The following is a 20,517-nucleotide window of genomic DNA, read 5'->3' as shown; positions in this document are numbered from 1 at the left end:
AACAAAGTATAGGTTTTCATTATGCAACTGGTTACTGCATTCTTAGTGGTGGTATAATTTATTTAATGAGGTGCATAGACAACTTCAATGACCAATTCCATCAAGAATGAGCCCTCCAAAACTTGTCTCGTTTTTTAATGTACATGTATCCAATTCTGCACTAGAAATGAGCTGTCTGCCTAAAATATATAAAATCACATATTTAATGAATAGTGTTCAAAAACATTTTATTGAATACACAGAAGTTACTACAATGAAACAAATATAGTAAGAACAAACAAGTTTCTAATAAAACAGCTCGTTATTCAGAAGAGAAGGTTTTCTACTTGATTTAGTGATTCAGGCTCGCTGATTGCTCCTGATCCACAGCAGACTGCAAAGCCATCACTGTCTCTGTGGATGAAACAGATGAATGTAAATCCTTTCTTAATCCTTTGTCAGGCTATACATTTCATTTTGACAAAACAAGATGACTGTTTGGCAGCTATGCATTTGTTTTGTTTTTTGTTTTGTTTTGTTTTTTTAAATGCACTTAAAAAAATGAAAGAAAACAAAACATGAACTTGGCCGATGTAACCCACTGTCTCGTTTTTAAATCCTCAATACAAGCCATTTTCTCCATCACCATCTTGGTCTTTTAAAAATCAGATATCATGAAAAGGGCAGATTGGACCGTCAAACTGCATGCTCATTGGCAAACTACTTGAAACAATTCTCCATTTCTGACCATTACTTAGTCATTATTTTCAGGGTGAGATTGGGAGAAAAATTATTAAATACAGCAGGAAAGTGTTTAGAGAGGTCACATTTGGAAACTGTTTTTCTTTCTATAGTAACAAAACTCTTTTTACAAGCCCTAGGTATTGCCCCCTGGTGGCCATTAAAAAGAATAGAAATTTAAGACAGAGTCTACACCTTTATTTAAAACAAAAAACAAATAAAAGAAAAAAGGCTGGAGCTGTGTTAGAAGGGGTAAAGTTTTATGTAATGAGCAAGCAGATTTAGTACATTACATTAACAAAACAAATCGAGCAATATTTTGGTTGGTACACACCCAATAACCTTTTGGAATGATCAACCAGATTGGGGAGTCCTTCCTCGATGTTGTATGAGATTTGGCCCATTTCTTGTACGAGGTCACCTGCCCTCTGAGTAAAAAAAAATAAAAAATAGGCGAAATTACCAATTTAAAAAAATAAAATGACATTGTAACTTAAATCTTGGAAAAAGGAAAAAAAAAACGAAAAAAAAAAAAAAAAACATACAAAGTTAGGAAAACTCTACCTTGAGCTCTGAATAAACTTTCTCCTCCAGCTCAGCCACCTGAGATATGGCATCATACACACCGGTATCCAAAACTGATTCCTACATCACAAAAAGAGTGACAAGTTAAATCTGAGAAACTTCCACACAGGTTATAACTGGATTCATGCTGTGCAAGCTTACCTCTTCTGAGGAGCTATTCATTGGCTCCTGTGTCTTAGGTGCTTCACTGGCTTTGGAATTGCCATTAAGTTCCTTCACTCTGCAGAAAATGTTTCAAGCTTCATCATACAATAAGGCAACTGAGAATTCCCATTAGAAAAAAAACAAAAAGCCCACAGATTCAGAGCTTCATATGCTAAATACATACCTGTCAGCATAGCGCAATGTGTTCATTGTATATTTACATGAGGTCATACCTGGAGACACCATAGCAATCTGTGAAACAAAGAAAAAAATTTATTTGATGTGGATTTCAAAATATCCAATGCTGAGAGGAAGTCAAATTTGGTGTGGTAACATACCATGCAGGTCCTGGACTTCTCTCCAATGAAAGAATCCCTGAGGACTTTGGTCAAAGTGCTCATTCGGAAAGGAATGTGATCACTGTTCTTTCCCAGTGAACGGATACACTCCTACAGGATACAAGAGAGGAAACACCAGTGTTTTGAGTTGCTGTGCAGACATATTTAATGGAGAGAAAACAGAGTACTTCTGCCTTTTAATCAGCCATCGATTACCTTGAGAGCCAGAAGGCTGCGGTTGATCTTGGCAGTTTCAACTAAAGTACTCCGGTCATTGCTGCTGGCATCTGTACCATGCTCATTGCCAGCCAAATCGACCAGTGAAAACTTGCCGTGCAGCGTGGTAGCACGGTCATTGCGCCGAAGAACAATTTGAAGGATTGCATGAGAGCGGGATGAGTTGGCATTGGCTGAGGTTTGGCCCGACGTTCTGGAAAAGACAGTGAGATTCTAACTTGGAGTTTGCCTACCTACACTAATGGGCAATTAATATGTTTTTGTGCTCTTTCAGGCACAAAGAAAAATGAACAAGGAAACATCAAACACATTCTTGATACTAAACTACCTGCATGAACTGCCAATCTGTATCATCTTGATGACCTCCTCTGCTGAGGTCACATAGACCTCTTCGAGGCCGACCACCTGAACCTGTTGTCGTTCATCTTCCAAAACACGCAGCTTGGCCTTCTTATGCAGCAGGTCATACACCTAAATAAAAATAAATGTCTAGTTTGCTATATGGATTAATTGAACACGTGGATTCAATAGATATCTTCTCAGTGAAGGGTGTTCCCTTCACGTCTTCCTACCTTGCCGTTGTAAATCTCAAAGAAGCTGACGTAGGCAGAGAGATCCAAATTAGCATACCTCCTGTGGTGGAGGTAGGCAAAAACATCCTGGGCTAGAAGTGAATAGACTCAAATTATGACAAAGTCTGTTTTTTGTACAAAATCCAGTTGTTTCATTTAAGGTCCTACCTGCTAATGCGTAGATGCCTTTAGCACTGTTCTGCTGTTTCCCTGTGAAATCACCTCCCATTGTCTTAAAAACAAATAAAGACTTTGAGGGTTTTTTGTTGTTGTTGTTGTTGTTTGGTTTTTTTTGGGGGGGGGGGGGGGGGGGGGGGGGTTGAAGCACAATTTTGCAAATGTGGAATTTATTCAAAGTCTTAGATCAAGGGGAGACTTACATGAGTCTTACCACTTCCTGTCTGGCCATAGGCAAAACATGTTGCCATACCACCTTCAAAAATGGACTGGACTAAAGGTTTAGCTGTGAACCTAAAAGGAAAATCAGAATTTTAGTCATCATAACATTAACAGGAAAATTACAGCATGTATAAAAGTATACATCGAGTCTCCATTGTACTGGTTAATGTCCCAGTTGTAAGTTAGAAAATGTACAATCAGAGCCACTGTTGGCTTAAAGGAAAAATTAGGTAGTTACTTGTAGACAAGTTCATTGGTGGCGGTGTCATCAAAGGAGTAGTCAAAGTGGAAGACTTGATTGTCCAAGTACTTGGTGAGGTCCACCTTGTGTTTTGGCTCATGGACCAGTAACGCACCTTTCCCAGGTACAGACACCACATCAATCTCCTTTTTATTAATCTCTACAATACACAAGAGTATCGGAGTTAGTGTATAAACATGGCAACTGTTTTCTCTCCCTTAATTACTCCTTTATATTCAGATGATAGAATAGAGAATCTACAAATTATTCCTGACCTACCCTGCTTGTTAAAGGGCCGCTTGCGAACGCACACACAAATCCTTTGGGGCTCAATCTTAAAAAAGGCAAGAGATGTGCAGAGAAATGACTGTGCTACAGTTTGCAAAGCTACAATAAAACTTTCTGGATGGAACATTTTAAGTCCATGTTCAAACCTACCGTTTCAGTAGTTGATAAGGGTGTGATTTCCAAAGTCGCTCTGAAATCCTGAATCATCTCAAAGAACTTCTGGTTGGGCCGGGAACCTTCCAGAAACTATAAAGACAAGCAAACAAAAGGTACTGTAACAAAATGAGGAGTAGTTTTGCTCATGTTTAAAACAATTTACATTATAAAATAAAAAAAATAAATAAATAATGGTTGAAGAAATCTTTCACCTTTCCCCTCTTGGTTTGCATATCTGGGGGCTTTATAACACAAGAGAGCCTTTTATTGCCTTTGTTCAACTCCACGGGAGCCACAGGTTTCCTCCTGCCTGAAATGTGAAAAAAACAAACAAACAATATACACACTTACAGTTTTTTCTGATTGCTTAAGCACATGTTATGTAACTATTGGCTAATTTAGCAAAACTCTACACACAAATAAAACAACCTGTCACCCAATTATCCAAACATTTTAGTTCTCTTGCAAAAGCAAACACAGCTAGATTAACTCTTCACACCTTTGTAAAAATGGTGTTTCCGTATCAAACAGTGCACACAAGCCATCATCTACTAAGCACACAATGCGCCAACTGCACACCGATGGTATGAATACAAAACACATCTGGCGTTTGCCTTCCCTGTGCACAAGGCAGGCTATGTCAGTTTGAGCTCATACTTCTGTCATAGATCCATAAGCATGGAGGGATCCAAACTTCAAGTACTGGTGTTTAGTCAAACACATCAAAACAAACAAGTGTTTATTTCCAAGTATAGGATTATTTGCAATCGCCATAATGACTATATGGGTTACGTGGTCTGCAGTGAACATGCTTCCTCTGCCCCCTCCTCGTCTTCCTCTTGCTCCTCCTTGTCCTTGTCGTCCTCTTCATCCTACTTCTTCACCTCCACGTCCTCTTCCTCGGCCTCCTCTACTTCTCACTCTTTCTGCTCCCACCATTGTACTCCGCACACACAGCTTACCTGTATTATAGTGCTTAGGCTGATTGCAAAGTGAACGAATTATCTAAGAAAGTTTTCACATGTGAAAGTGTGCCAGACAGTTGGCAAATTAGTGTTAATGATAGCCATACATGTGTATACTTTTGCTAGGAGTGTGTTGGAAATTTGGAAATTGAGTGTTGTGCAGTGAATTGTGCCTACAGTCTTGCAAAGTGTGTGTTACAAAATTGCAAACTGAGTGCAAAGCAGTTTTTGTGCTTTTAGTTTTGCACACTCAGTGAGTGGTTTTGCTATACGTCTGACTAGTTTTAGAAATTGTGCTACAGGAATCACAGTTAGTGTTTAGGCATTCGATAAAAACTGTAATACACACACACACACACACACACACACACACACACACATAAATGAGATGTTAACACCTAATACCAATAAAATGGGTTACATACCTCTAACTGTGGATGGAGGAGGCATTTTCTCAGGTTCATCATTTTGCTTTATGGCCTCAGGAACAAAAGGCTGCAAAGTCGCTGGTTGTGTATCATTCTTTTTACGCTGCTGATTCGGAATTACTAGATGACAAAAAACAAATATAATTCAGATTTAACAGAAGAAAAAGACCAAAATATTTCTTCATACATTTAAAGTACTTAGAAACTTATTCAAATACATTTTAACAGGTACATGATATGACTTTGTACCCTGCAGATAACCAAATGAATATGGCATGGTCACCAACAACATGTTGTTAAATGAAACAGATGTGGCACTGTTGTGATTTTTTAAAATGCATTATGCATTTTAAAAAAAATCTTTTTGTTTTCTGTTTTAAATGAATAAGTAAATCACAACCAACCAGAGTTTTTGAGGACTGATGATGGTGGGGGCTCGGGATGTATGGTTTCTGGGTTAGCTGAAAAGGATTCTGTAGCTGAGACTGGTCCTTGAACAGAACCTGGGGCCTGAAACATACACGTCTGCCGAGCCTGGGACCGAGTAGCAACTGAAAGTGACACAAAACCAAGTCAAACTGCTGAAATATGAGTTTATGCAATTCAGACTGATTATTACCAGCATTATTGATCTGGATTAAGACAGCCACTACTGGTAAAATGGAGGAGAAAAAGGTAAGAAGAAGAAGGAAAAAAAAAAAAAAAAAAGCTGTACGAGGCTGTCTGGCAAAACACAAGCGACACCAACAGTAAATTCACCACTTATTTTTCTGAAAACAGAACAACCAAATCAGACATCCACAGTGGTAGAAAAGTGTGTTTTAAGTGAATAACAAAGATATGAAACACTAATGTGCTGGTCATTAAAATGGTTCTAAGTCCTAAAAAAAAAAAAAAAAAAAAAAGGATTTAGAGGCCACTGTACATGCACTGTTTATTCTCCAATGAACTGATCAACCAGTGATAACAATCAGCGGTCCTTTTTATAGCACGATCTTATTTCTCAACAGGCAGAATTTAAGGACGAAGAGACAAAAAAACAAAACAAAAAAACAAACAAACAAACATTGCTGCATATGCATATACAATCACCCAACACCTAAGTGTGTTGATTTCCATCCCTTGTGCGTTATCATTAATCTAATGTACATCTAAAATCTGGGAGCAGAGTTCAGCTCTTGCAGGACTGTCACTCCTCGCCCTTGCACCCATAACCAAAACAGGACAGATTAGATTTGCTTTAACAAAAAACATGCACGCCGTGCCGACCTGACTCTTCAGTTCTGGTGACTGCTGTAGTAGAAGCTTTTGGAAGGAAAGAAGCCATTAGGCAAGAGTACTTCACATTTACACCTGACACACACAGAGACTCAATATTTACATACAGGAGGCAGGTGCAGGAATCCTAGAGGAGCGCAGTCGACCCTCGTATTTCTACAGAATAAAAACAGAAAGAAAACTGTATAATGCCCAGTCCAGTCAGCCACTTAACTCTCTCATAAGAAGCACCGTGTACTTATGTGTAATGTAAGTTATTAGAACATCATTCTGCATGTAGTTACATCAAACAGTATAAAAGCAGAGGGAGATTTTTAAATCCAGATGATGTATTTAAAAATCATCATCTGGCGTTTATCACTTATAAAACAAACAAAAATGCTCAATTTGAATTAATCCACTGTCATCAACGTGTGGAGTAGAGCATTGCTTCAGGTTTGCTCATGGGAAGTGTTCATTTACAACTACAGTTGCGTTCCTTTTGGATTACACCTCATACAGCATAAGGCTTCTACTGAACATTCAAATTCAACTCACATGCATCCTCACCTGAAATAAGGGTCAACTTAATGTCACAGGAGAGGCTACACAAGGAAGCAGGAACATCAATTCAATTCAATTTCTTTATTGTCCCACAAGGGGAAATTAGTTTAGCAGCAGGAGGATAAGAACAAACAGAACAATACTATAAAACAATAATAACAATAATAATGATAGAAAATTCAAGGACAATTATTTGCCATTAAGGAGACAAGACGCAGTAGGGATAAAAGAGACCTGGAGTCTTTTAGTCCTCCTCGGAGGTACTCTAAAACGGCGGCCGGAAGGCAACAACTCAAACTCACTGTGAAGTGGATGGTTCACACAATTAATAATAGAATGAGCCTTTCTAAGCACATTTCTATTGTAAATGGCCAAAAGTCCATCTTGCCAGCGCCCTGAAATTTTGCTAGCAGTTTTTACCAGAAGTCCCAACCGATTCTTATTCTTCACCGTCAGGTTACCAAACCAGGCAGCGATACAAAAAGACATCACAGATTTGATAAAACTTCTATAAAACAAGGACAACATCTCAGATGAGACGTTAAAAGATCTCATTTTCCTTAAAAAGAACAGTCTTTGTTGAACTTTTTTAGTAGTGGCATCAGCATGAGATTCAAAACACAGTTTATGGTCAAGTACCACACCTAGATATTTATAACTCTCAACGATCCCAATATCGGCAGTTTTAATGATAGTGGGTGATGAGCTAGAAGAGGACTTCCTAAAATCAATAATCATGTCTTTCGTTTTTGACACGTTAAGTGAAAGGAAGGACTCATCACACCAATTCACAAAATCATCTACAACCTGTCCATGGCCTGACTCGTCCCCCACTAGAAGACTGACGATCACTGTGTTGTCAGCAAACTTCAGGATGTGTCTGTTTGTGAAATTGCTGCGACACTCATTTGTGTACAGAATGAACAGAAGGGGAGAGAGGCAACAACCCTGGGGTGATCCAGTAGAGGAGGAGAGCACATCAGAAAAGACATGATTTACCCTCACACATTGTGACCTATTAGTCAGAAAGTCTGTCACCCAGCAGACCAGACTAGTGTCAAGCTTGAAATGATTGTAAAGGCTGTCAGCAAGTAAGAGGGGTTGAATTGTGTTAAATGCAGATGAAAAGTCAGCAAATAATAATCTTGCATGGGTGTGGGGGGCCTCAAGATGCTTATACAAGAGATGCAGGAGTGTGACAGCAGCATCCTCCACACCTCTCCCTGCTCTATAGGCAAACTGGAAGGGGTCAAGATGGTGTTCAACATGCATTAAAATCTTCTTAATTATCTTCTCAAATGTCTTCATCACTAAAGAAGTCAGAGCCACAGGCCTAAAATCATTCAGTGCCTTAGGAGAACTGCCCTTAGCAACAGGAACAATGATTGCATGTTTCCAAATTTTAGGTACAGTCTGTTCTGCCTTTTATAACTTAAATCGGATATTATAGTTGTAAGCTGCCCTAGAGCTCCCTCTAGTGGCTGCTTTGGGTTCGGTTACTTTGGGAAAGGAAAAAAATGAGAACGTGAAGAAGAAATAAAAGATGGCGGAAAGTGATACCGTAATGTTATCGTTCTAAGCTGATACGGACCTTAAAATGTTGTTGCCTTGGACAAGATATGTCTGTAAGTATGAGTGTCGATAAAATAATTATTCTTTTGTTTTGTGTAAAAATGGTACGATAATTTGTACATTTGAAAGTTTTATCTTGTTAGCTTGCAGTAAGAGGGTAACAAGATAGTTTACAATGTTAGTTAGCTAATACAGTATTTTGTACTTTCAGTTTTACGATGGTCAAAGAGAAGGCAATGGTCAGAGGCCATTCTTCAATAAATCAGCGCAAAAAGGAAAATAAGTCTGGTTATTGGAGCATCGTTATCTCGCTGTCTAGCTGGTGAAACTAAGACTCAGGGCGAGGACAGCATAGTAAAAAGACATTAGCGCAGCGGGCACAACCACGAGGAGCTATTTTCAGCACATCAGTTATGAGTCTACGGTCAGGAAAGCAATATCAACTGGATCTTCCAGAAGAGGAAGAAACACCAGACCAAAGAGAAACAAAACAAGTGCACAACGCAGAGGATATGGAGAACAAGGATAATGCAAGCAACGCAGACACACAGGCGGAGTCTAGACGCTCGCGTACATCCAAGCGTTCATCCACAAGTTCTGCAGCACTTAAAGCACGAGCAAGAGCAGAGGCTGCACGTGCACAGCTGGCGTATTCAGAAAGAGAAGCAGCTATAATGAAACAAAAAACTGAACTTGAGGCTAATTTACATGTTTTGAGCTGCCAAAAGGCTGTTGCAGTTGCAGAAGCAGAGGTTGCAGTTTATGAAGAAGAGGAGGGACTCTCAAAAAGTGAACTGCGCTATCCATTGGTGGGACCACCCGCCAGTCCAAAGCAATGCACAGCAGAGTATGTACAAAAACACTCAGATATTTGCCTTGAAGGATTCAAATTAAAAGTAGATCCACTTGCCTGCCACAAAGCTGCACGTGAACAATGCGAAATGGCTATGAATGCAGATATAGACAATGACGGCTCACACAGTGCTCAAAAGGCTAATGTTAAAGTGGAACTCCAAACACAACAGAGAGAGAGACTGGATTCCCCCAAACCTTATCCGTACAACACTCTTCAAACATCAACAGAGACACAGGGTGTCCAGGATATTACAAGGTACCTGACACGGAGGGAAATGTTAAGTACTGGACTTTTGCAGTTTGATGACCACCCAGAAAACTACTGGGCGTGGAAGGCATCATTTCAAAGTGCTATTAAAGACTTGCATGTTACAGCTCAAGAGGAGCTAGATTTAATGGTCAAATGGCTTGGAGTTGAGTCTGGTCACCAGGCCAAAAGAATCCGATCAGTCCATGTCTTTAATCCAGCGGCAGCTCTCAACCTTGTGTGGCAAAGACTCGAGGAATGTTATGGATCTCCAGAAGTGGTAGAAAATGCACTGTTAAAAAAGATTGAACAGTTTCCCAAACTAAACAACAGAGACAACACAAAGTTAAGAGAGCTGGGTGACGTTCTGCAGGAAATAGAATGTGCAAAAGATGGAGGATACCTACCAGGCCTCTCATATTTGGACACAGCTCGCGGAGTCAACCCCATTATCGAAAAGTTACCATATGGACTGCAGGAAAAATGGATTGCAACAGGAGCAAAGTACAAAGAAGAACATAAAGTTGTTTTCCCCCCTTTCAGTGTCTTTTCAAAGTTTGTAAGACAACAAGCCAAAATAAGAAACGACCCAAGCTTTGTCATCACACCTCCTGCCGACACAAGCTTCAAGAAGGAGAAAAGCTTCAGAGGCAGTAACAGGCAAGTGATTAGTGTACACAAAACGGACATTCCTACAGACACTAGTTCACCTCAAAATAGTTACAGCAAGCCTATAGAAAGCCCTGACAAGGTATGCCCCATACATAAGAAGCCTCACCCTCTTAAAAGGTGCAAGAGTTTTAGAGCAAAGCCCATAGATGAGCGCAAGTCATTTTTAAAAGAGAACAGAATCTGTTTTAAATGCTGTGGCTCTACTCAACATTTAGCAAGGGACTGCAGGGCTCAAATAAAATGCATGGACTGTGGTAGCGACAGGCATTTAGCAGTGCTACATCCAGGTCCACCCCCTGCTCCAGCTGAGAGCTCTGGAGCTGATAAAGATGATGGCGGGGAGACACAGGATAATGCAAATGCCTCAGTTGTTTCCAAATGCACAGAAGTCTGTGGTGATGAAGATAGCCCACATTCGTGCTCAAAAATAAGTCCTGTGTTAGTCTATCCAGAAGGTGAAAAAGAACAGGCTAGAAAGATGTATGCAGTGCTTGATGAACAAAGTAACAAGTCACTAGCTCAGTCTCAGTTTTTTGAGCTCTTTAATATTAAGACACGCTCAGAGACTTACAAGCTCAGAACATGCTCAGGACTGTCAGATAATGTCGGCAGAACAGCAGTAAACTTCATGATTGAGTCAATGGATGGTAAAGTAAAGCTCCCACTTCCAAACCTGATTGAATGTGACATGATTCCAGACGACAGGAGAGAGATTCCCTCTCCACAAGTGGCCATGAAGTTCTCACACTTACAGAAGATAGCTGAAAAAGTACCTCCTGTAGAAGAACAAGTACCTATTCTGTTGCTTTTGGGAAGAGACATTATACAGGTACACAAAGTCAGAGAGAGAATCAATGGGTCACACAATACACCTTACGCGCAGCGTTTGGATTTAGGCTGGGTTATAGTTGGAGAAGCCTGCATGGGGAAGACGCATAAGCCCCCTAGTGTGAGTGTTCTCAAAACACATATTCTTCAGAATAGCCGTGCTTCTTACCTCTGCCCATGTCCTAACACGTTTCAAATCAAAGACCAGTTAAACACCACACCTAACCCCAAAAAGGACTGGGGAAACACAAACACCAATCAACTGGGAGAAACTGTTTTTGACAGGACAAAAGATGATGACAAACCAGCACTGTCAGTAGAGGACAAAGACTTCATTGACATCATGGAGAAGGAGGTGTATCAAAATGAATGTAACAGCTGGGTGGCGCCTTTGCCATTCCGCTCTCCAAGACCAGAGCTTCCGAGTAACAGAGAGCAAGCATTCAAGCGCCTCCAATCTCTCAGAAAGACATTGGACCGGAACCCTGAAATGAAAAGACAATATATCGAATTCATTCAAAACATGCTGGACAATGACCATGCAGAAGTCGCTCCACCTTTGGACTCAAACAAAGAACACTGGTACTTGCCATCCTTCGGTGTGTACCACCCACAAAAACCTAATCAGCTGAGAGTAGTCTTTGACTCAAGTGCAGAATTTGAAGGACAGTCCCTTAACAAAGTCTTATTAAGTGGACCTGACCTAAATAACACACTACTAGGTGTCCTTATGCATTTTAGGAAAGAGCCTGTAGCATTTTCAGCTGATGTGCAACAAATGTTTTATTGTTTTGAAGTGAGAGAGGATCATAGGGATTATCTGAGATTCCTTTGGTATGAAGACAATGATCCCGACCAAGGTATTTGTGACTATAGAATGAGGGTTCATGTTTTTGGGAATAGCCCTTCCCCAGCTGTGGCTATTTATTGTATGAGGCGTGCTGCAGTTGAGGGAGAAGAAAAGCACGGACATGATGCAAAGCAGTTTGTAATGAGACATTTTTACGTTGATGATGGTCTCGCATCCACAGCAACAGTGGAAGAAGCTGTTGAGACACTCACAAGCGCTCAAAAGATGCTGGCACAGTCAAACTTAAGGCTACATAAAATAGCTTCTAATGACCACAAAGTAGTGGAAGCGTTTCCTGCTGCCGAGAGAGCCAAGGATCTAAAAGACTTGGATTTAGAGTTGGACGACATACCCCTGCAAAGGAGCTTGGGGGGTACTGTGGAATCTTAAAAAGGACTGTTTTACCTTTCACGTCACCACTGAACAAAAGCCGTTCGCCAGGAGAGGTGTCTTGGCCACTGTTAACAGTCTGTATGACCCGCTGGGTTTCGTGTCACCCATCACAATGCAGGGAAAAGCTCTTCTCCGTGAATTGACCTCAGAGCAAAAGGACTGGGATGAATCACTTCCTGCAGAAAGAGAAGATGAATGGAGCAGATGGAGAAGCTCATTGAAGGATCTTCAGCGGCTTCAGATACCGAGGTGCTACCTCTCGTTCTCCCAGGCCATTGCTGTGAAAAAAAGAACTGTGCATATTTTCAGATGCCTCCACCATGGCCATAGGAGCAGTGGCATATCTGAGAGCTATTGATGGTGAAGGTCAGTGGCACACAGGTTTCATCATGGGCAAGTCCAAAGTAGCCCCAAGACCCGCCCACACTGTTCCTAGATTGGAGTTATGTGCAGCAGTGTTAGCTGTAGAGATGTACGAACTCATTAGAGATGAGATTGACATTGAAGTAGACACTGTCAGATTTTTCACAGACAGTAAAATTGTTCTTGGTTACATACACAACAACACAAAGAGGTTCTACACTTACGTGGCTAACCGAGTGATTAGAATCAGAAAGACTACACATCCAGCACAGTGGTTTTACATAGCCACTAGTGACAATCCAGCAGACACAGCCACTAGACCAATTGCAGCTTCTGCATTGGCTTCTACAAACTGGTTTAGTGGTCCTTCCTTTTTGACACAACACGACATAGAGAAGTCTCACTGTGATAGTTTCACACTAGGGCTGCCACGATTAGTCGACTAGTCACGATTATGTCGACTATTAAAATCGTCGACGACTAATTTAATAGTCGACGCATCGTTTGAAGCTTTGTAAGATCACAAAGGACGCAGGAATGAGTAGTAGGATTTAAGAGTGTAATAACGGACTGAAACAGAAGATGGCAGCACTGCATGTCCAAGGATGCCAGCTGCCGTTAAACCCCGAAGAAGAAGAAGCTGTGTCCCAGAATTCATAGCGCAGCCCAGCGCAGTTGTCAACAATGGTGGCAGCTAGTTAGTTTTAACTTTACTCTTATTATTCTTTCTGGGTCACAAAATAAACGTTTAACATATTTTCAGGCGAGAATGTAGCTGTGTAAACCTCAAATATCTGCTCAGTTTATCAAGACACCGCATATTTTCAAAAGCGCTCCGACGTTTTCGGAGACGTCTGTTACCCACTAGCTCGTTAGCTAGGCGGGGGCAAGGCTAACTAGAGCCGTGAGAACACCGGACTCCCGGCAAATCGTTTTCAAACCCACCGCCGTCTTTCGCTAGTCAGGTTAAACATATATATAAGTCACTTAGATAACTTAAATGTTATTGTTTGGCTTTTTTCAGTATTTTATTTGTTCCTGAGTAAATCGGTTTGGCTGAGATTAAAGGTATAGTTTTTGCACAGCTAAAACTGTCAAGCAGACAGCTGATTATCAGAAGTGTGAGACGCTGGAGAATATACTCCGGTGTCCTGTTATATTTTAGAAAGCAAGGAGTTTATTAAACTTCACCGAAACAATCTGCAAATTTCATTAAAAATTAATAAACTACCATCTTGTCTTTATTTTTAGTTAGCACAAACACTTCAAGCTGTAAGCTAATGATAGTTATATAAGACCAGATGCTGCTGGTGCAATAAGCTGTACGTCCAATGGATGATGATCTGATTAGTCGACTAATCGCAAAAATAATCGGTGACTAGTCGACTATCAAAATAATCGTTTGTGGCAGCCCTATTTCACACTGATCGATCCTGACACAGATGCAGAGATCAGACCTGATATAACAAGTTTTGTTACCAAAGCCTCAGTAACACAGCTAGAGCCATGCCGTTTTGAAAGATTCTCTCATTGGATGAGATTGTGTCGCACTATTGCATCACTAAAGCGTGTGGCAGTATCATTCAAGAAAACAAACACAGAAGGTAAAGGCTGGAAGTGTTTCAGTGAAACTAACACCACAGATGAAGTGTCTAAAGCAGCAAAGTTCATCATTCACACAGTACAAAGTGAAACGTTCAAAGAAGAGTACAGATGCATAAAAGAAAATCTGCCACTTCCAAAACAAAGCTGCCTTCAAAGGTTAAATCCAGTTATTGATGAAGATGGGCTCCTCAGACTAGGAGGTCGATTGGCACCTGCTAACCTAACAAAAGATGAGAAACATCCACTCATTATCCCAAATGCTCATCATATAGCCATCCTTCTTATTAGATACTATCATGAGAAGGTAGCGCATCAGGGGCGTCACCTAACAGAAGGAGCGCTCAGAGGTGCTGGATTTTGGATTATTGGCAGTAAACGGCTCGTCTCTTCTGTTATTTACAAGTGTGTTCTCTGTCGAAAGCTTCGAGGACGACTTCAGACCCAAAAGATGGCAGATTTACCCGTGGACAGGCTGACACCAATGCCACCGTTCACTAGTGTAGGACTGGATGTCTTTGGACCTTGGACGGTCACCACACGTCGCACCAGAGGAGGGAGTGCAGACAGTAAACGATGGGCTGTGCTTTTCACCTGCATGTCCACGAGAGCTGTGCACATTGAGCTCATTGAAACAATGTCAACATCCAGCTTCATCAATGCGCTGAGGAGATTTTTCTGCATCCGTGGACCTGCTCAAATACTCAGATCTGATAGAGGTACAAATTTTGTTGGAGCATGCAATGAGTTGCAAATTGATCACAAGGACACAGAACTAAACTCATACCTGCAAGAGAAAGGATGCACATGGCTGTTTAATCCCCCACACTCGTCACACATGGGTGGCTCGTGGGAGAGACTTATTGGAGTAGCAAGGCGCATCCTAGATGGTATTCTGTTGAAAGCCGTACATGTCCAACTAACGCATGAAGTGTTAAGTACATTCATGGCAGAAGTAATGGCAATAATGAATGCAAGACCACTTGTACCAGTCTCAACAGATCCAGACAAACCAAACCTTCTCACTCCAGCAATGCTCCTTACACAAAAGGTCAATGCATTATCTGCACCAACAGGAAGCTTTGGACCGCCAGACCTCTACTCAAAGCAATGGAAGCAAGTACAGTGTTTGGCAGACTCTTTTTGGAAACAGTGGAAAAGTGAATATCTTTCAACACTACAGCAAAGGAGAAAATGGACTGATGATAAAACAAACATAAAAGTTGGTGATGTTGTGTTATTGAAAGATGCTCTCGCACACAGAAATGACTGGTCCATGGGAAAAGTTGTAAGAACATTTGAGAGCAAGGACAATAAGGTTCGAAAAGCAGAAGTAAAGACTGTGAAAGATGGAAATGAAAAAGTGTTTTTGAGACCCATCGCTGATATGGTTTTGCTTTTATCAAGTGATAAATAAGTGTTTGAAATAGCCCTAAACTGTTCAAAATGTTTATTAGAAAAGTTTGTTCTAGTGGCACAATTATATTGTACCAGGCGGGGAGTGTTCTGCCTTTTATAACTTAAATCGGATATTATAGTTGTAAGCTGCCCTAGAGCTCCCTCTAGTGGCTGCTTTGGGTTCGGTTACTTTGGGAAAGGAAAAAAATGAGAACGTGAAGAAGAAATAAAAGATGGCGGAAAGTGATACCGTAATGTTATCGTTCTAAGCTGATACGGACCTTAAAATGTTGTTGCCTTGGACAAGATATGTCTGTAAGTATGAGTGTCGATAAAATAATTATTCTTTTGTTTTGTGTAAAAATGGTACGATAATTTGTACATTTGAAAGTTTTATCTTGTTAGCTTGCAGTAAGAGGGTAACAAGATAGTTTACAATGTTAGTTAGCTAATACAGTATTTTGTACTTTCAGTTTTACGATGGTCAAAGAGAAGGCAATGGTCAGAGGCCATTCTTCAATAAATCAGCGCAAAAAGGAAAATAAGTCTGGTTATTGGAGCATCGTTATCTCGCTGTCTAGCTGGTGAAACTAAGAGACTCAGGGCGAGGACAGCACACAGTCTGTAGCTCTAAAGAAAGTGAGAAGATATAGTGAAAAATCCCACTCAGCTGATCAGCACAAGTTCTCAGTACCTGTCCACAGATGTTGTCAGGTCCAGGACTCTTGCTTTTGGTATGTCTAAAAAGATTAGCTACCCCTGTCTCATCAATACAAATAGATGGGGGAGTGATGGTCTTTTCCCTCAGTGTGCTGGTCTGCCTAGAACAATCATAGTTCTCAAAACGAAGGTAAAAACTGTTAAGACTGTCTGCCATAGATGCTGAAAAGGCTTTCGATAGGGTGGAGTGGGAGTACTTGTTTGCAGTTTTAGAGAAATTTGGTTTTGGTGATAAATTTATTTCCTGGATTCGGCTTCTTTATTCGTCCCCTAAAGCCAGTGTTCATACTAATGATGTTTACTCTGATTATTTTGCGCTGGGTCGTGGTTGTCGTCAAGGTTGCCCTTTGTCTCCCTTACTCTTTGCCATTGCCATCGAGCCTCTGTCTATTACATTGCGATCTTCTTCTGTATTCAGGGGAATCATCCGTAATGGAATTACACATAAAGTATCATTGTATGCGGATGACTTGTTATTATATATGACTGACCCCGCATGCTCCATCCCTGCTGTTTTAAGTATTCTGGAGAACTTCAGTTCGTTTTCAGGTTATAAATTGAATTTGGGGAAAAGTGAGTGTTTTCCTGTTAATACGGCAGCACGTCAACTTCAACAGTCCGATCTACCCTTTCGTCTCAGTCCGTCTGGGTTTAAGTACTTAGGGATTAACGTGACTCGCTCTCTAGCTGGCCTTAAATCAGCAAATTTGTCTCCTCTTATATCTAGGGTCACATCTGATATTCAAAGATGGGGTAATCTCCCCCTTTCTTTAATTGGTAAGATTAACGTTGTTAAAATGAACATCTTACCAAAATTTTTATTTTTATTTCAGTCAATTCCCTTATTTTTGCCGAAACATTTTTTTGTTTCACTGGACAAGATTATTGGTTCTTTCATTTGGGGAGGGAAGCCACCTAGGGTCTCTAAAACTTTGCTGCAGCGATGCAGATTTAGTGGAGGACTTGCATTACCTAATTTTTTAGTCTATTACTGGGCCGCTCACATCCATAAACTTTGCTACTGGCTAAAATCTTCTGGTTCCTCGTGGTGTAAATTGGAGCTATCATCATGTAAGGGCTCTTCTTTACCGGCTTTGCTCTATTCCTCTTTACCCGTGAGACCCTCTCTGTACACTGATAATCAGGTGGTTCTTAACACACTCAAAATCTGGTTTCAGTTTAGACGTCACTTTAATTTTGTAATGCCGTCTTCCTCGGGTCCTCTAAGCGAAAACCATTTGTTTCCCCCTTCACTTTTGGACTCGACATTTTCAGTGTGGTGTGACAAGGGTATAAAACAGTTCAAACATTTATATGTGGATGGTGTTTTCGATAGTTTTCCCAACTTGTCTTCTCGTTACAATCTCCCTGTTACCCATTTGTTTCGCTATTTTCAAATTCGAAATTTTGTTGCTAAGTGTTTCCCAAATTTCCCCTCTTTACCTCCAGAACAGCAGTGGGAAACTACGTTATCATTTGTTCCTCATCACAGAGGAACCATTTCGAAACTCTATGATGCTATTCTGTCTTTTAGTAACCACTCTAATGTTAAGCTTAAGCGTACATGGGAAGAAGAACTGGGATTTCGAATACATGAGGAGTCTTGGGAACGGGCTATAACGAGGATACGATCTTCCACCTCCTGTGCTCGTCTTGGACTTATTCAATTTAAGGTCATACACAGGGTGCATTTCTCTAAGTCTAGACTTTCTGAATTGTATCCAGAAGTGGAAAATAAATGTGATAAATGCCATGGTTCTCCTTGTCACCTTAGCCACATGTTTTTTCTGTGCCCTGAGCTACAAGGTTTCTGGACAAGGTATTTTGCTATTATGTCAACTGTTCTTGGGGTAACTCTTCATCCTTGTCCTCTGATTGCTGTGTTTGGGATTCCTGCTCGCTCACTTACACTTGATTCCACACAAAGGGATATTATAGCCTTCACATCCCTATTAGCGAGACGTCTAATATTGTTGCATTGGAAGTCTGCTAAGTATCCTACTATTTCCCGGTGGCTTAAAGATGTCATGTTTTTTTTAAAACTTGAAAAAATTAAATATACGTTGAGAGGTTGCACAGCCAAATTTTTTCACAAGTGGCAACCCTTTATCTCTTATTTTGCTAGTCTAGAGGTATTGCCTATGTTAATTTACTTAGGAAAATTAAGAAAGGTTGATTGTATTTCGGTAACTGCAAGTACTGTTTTCTTTTTTCAATAAAAATATTTTCAAAAAAAAAAAAAAAAAAAAGACTGTCTGCCAGATGTTTGTCAGAGGTAAACCCCTCTAAGGTAATGCTGCTTTTACCTTTCGTCTGTAGCCCTGCCATTGTTTTCATACCAAGCCAAGCTCTTTTGAGGTTGTTACTGCTGAGTTCTGCCTCAATCTTATTTCAATACCTCATCTTGGCAATCTTTATTGCAGCCCTCACCTCCTTCCTCAATATTCTCACAGTGGGAACGTCTCCCTCGTTAAAAGCAATTTTCCTTTTAAGAATCAGATCCTTAATATCTTTAGAGAGCCACGGTTTGTTATTAGGGAAAGTCTTAAATTCTCTGACTGGAACCACAGAGTCTTTGCAAAAAGAGATGTAGCTACACACCACATCAGTGAGTTCATCCAAATCAGAAGTGCTCTCTTGAAACACGGACCAGTCAGTGCAATCAAAACACCCCTGAAGGGCAACACAACTGTCTTTTGTCCAGACATTAGTCCGCTTCACACAGGCCTTCTCCCTCCTAATCACAGATCTGTAAGCAGGGAGGAGGTGAATAACATTGTGATCCGAAGAACCTAGCGCAGGTCCGGCCACAGACTTGTATGCCCCCTTAATTGGTCCATAACACAAATCCAGCGTTTTGTTATGCCTTGTAGGACAAGTGACATATTGAAAGAAATTGTTCAGTGATTTCTTAAGATTACAATTGTTAAAATCACCGAGAATAAAATTAGGAGCATCCGGTGAGAGAGTCTGCAGATTGTGTACCACTTTAAAAATGGCATCAGCAGCAACTTTAACGTCAGCCTTAGGATGAAACTAACCTGTCATCTGGTGACTGACAGCAAGGTTAATGTAATAAATTATGAGAAAAAACAATGTAGGCTAGCACTCACCTTTTCTGGAACATGAGTCGATGGGTCAGGCATTGAGCTTGTGATTGAATTTATAGGGTCCAAAACCTCTGGATTGAGTATACATAACTCACTTAGATCAATCTAAAACACAGAAGAAGAAGCAGACTCAGCATATGGGATATTTTAATGTATACTTGGTTGATATCACCTCAGTTACGACATTACTGACCCCCTTTCCACGGCACATGTTCCTCTCATGCCACTCAACCATAACTGTGGACTTGTCAACGGATTTCACGGTGGCCGAATGGACTCGACCTAGTTCACGTACATAAAAAAAAGCATGCCTGAGTTAAACTCACCGCACACGGGAAGTACAAAAACACATAATACGAACGGATTTAATGCAACATGAGCTCACCATCACTGCGGCTGATCTGGACAGAGAGTCCAACGAGAAGTCGGGACAGGCTGTTCTCCATGATAGCGCCTTCTTAAAAAGCTGAAAATAATGAAGGTAACGTTAGCGTATTAAGTATCCAACTCATTCTCTACCAGTTGTGCTGTCGTCGCTGTGAAAATATGCCGCCTTTTCATGGAAACGTAAAGTTTGATAAAAACCAAACCGTCAGTTGTTTCCATTTGTTTATTTTTAGTTTCTTTCAAGATAAAATCACACTTACCTTTCACCCGTGCCAAACTCAACAGCGTCCAGAATGTAAACTGGCGTTATTTCCGAGTATTTAAGAATCTGATTGGTCTTCGTCATTTCATAGAGTCCAGCGTTCTTCTTCTACGGATTTATAGGTGGTATTTAAATTGATGTTACACTGCCACTCATCGGACAAGTTAGGAAGAACCGCTACAGTTGTGCAAATGAAAGAACTTCGATACATTAATTCAACCAGACCAGCTCAATAAGATGTTGCTGACTTTAATGAAATATTGTGTTTTATCCACGCAAGCAAACAAAAGCAGAAAAACATTTATCTTAACAGACAAGTGGTTTACAAGAAATACACATCATACAGTACGGGATTTAAATGTGT

At 40.6% G+C, this 20,517-nt stretch overlaps 2 protein-coding genes across 4 annotated transcripts; one reads left to right on the top strand and one right to left on the bottom strand.

Annotated features, from left to right (window-relative positions):
* Nucleotides 1–210: 210 nt before the first annotated feature.
* On the bottom strand, nucleotides 211–20,261 carry LOC309692547 (kinesin-like protein KIF2C). 3 transcript variants are annotated; one of them, XM_082511159.1, is made up of 23 exons: nucleotides 20,152–20,261; nucleotides 19,890–19,970; nucleotides 19,698–19,786; nucleotides 19,508–19,609; nucleotides 6,459–6,507; nucleotides 6,343–6,378; nucleotides 5,478–5,624; nucleotides 5,071–5,193; nucleotides 3,893–3,990; nucleotides 3,675–3,770; nucleotides 3,516–3,570; nucleotides 3,234–3,396; nucleotides 2,977–3,067; nucleotides 2,765–2,828; nucleotides 2,597–2,688; nucleotides 2,353–2,495; nucleotides 2,004–2,217; nucleotides 1,788–1,898; nucleotides 1,634–1,701; nucleotides 1,447–1,525; nucleotides 1,285–1,365; nucleotides 1,055–1,148; nucleotides 211–393 (listed from the first exon to the last, which is right to left on the bottom strand). In XM_082511159.1, the coding sequence occupies exons 2-23, from the start codon at nucleotides 19,948–19,950 to the stop codon at nucleotides 332–334; spliced, it is 2,118 nt and encodes a 705-aa protein (XP_082367285.1). In that variant the 5' UTR covers nucleotides 19,951–19,970; nucleotides 20,152–20,261; the 3' UTR covers nucleotides 211–331. The 3 variants fall into 3 exon arrangements, with proteins under 3 accessions (XP_082367285.1, XP_082367286.1, XP_082367287.1); XM_082511160.1 differs by lacking the exon at nucleotides 6,343–6,378; XM_082511161.1 differs by lacking the exons at nucleotides 6,343–6,378; nucleotides 6,459–6,507; nucleotides 19,698–19,786; nucleotides 19,890–19,970; nucleotides 20,152–20,261 and having other exon boundaries at nucleotides 19,508–19,586.
* LOC309698111 (uncharacterized protein) lies at nucleotides 6,517–12,308 on the top strand (the record flags this gene model as incomplete). The annotated part of the gene is made up of 2 exons (XM_082520415.1): nucleotides 6,517–8,519; nucleotides 8,678–12,308. Exon 2 carries the CDS (start codon nucleotides 8,880–8,882, stop codon nucleotides 12,306–12,308), a length of 3,429 nt encoding a protein of 1,142 aa, XP_082376541.1. The 5' UTR covers nucleotides 6,517–8,519; nucleotides 8,678–8,879.
* Nucleotides 20,262–20,517: the final 256 nt, after the last annotated feature.

This window comes from Aulonocara stuartgranti (assembly GCF_965226115.1).
Source record: "Aulonocara stuartgranti genome assembly, chromosome: 3".
NCBI lineage: Eukaryota > Metazoa > Chordata > Actinopteri > Cichliformes > Cichlidae > Aulonocara > Aulonocara stuartgranti.
This window is presented reverse-complemented; position numbering and strand designations above follow the sequence as displayed.

Coding starts and splice junctions, on each gene's coding strand:
- LOC309692547 (XM_082511159.1), bottom strand. CDS start 19,950: ATGGAGAACAGCCTGTCCCGACTTCTCGTTGGACTCTCTGTCCAGATC. Junction 6,379..6,458: donor GATTCCTGCACCTGCCTCCT/GTATGTAAATAT, acceptor TCCTTCCAAAAG/CTTCTACTACAGCAGTCACC. Junction 2,218..2,352: donor CAGATTGGCAGTTCATGCAG/GTAGTTTAGTAT, acceptor TGTCTTTTCCAG/AACGTCGGGCCAAACCTCAG.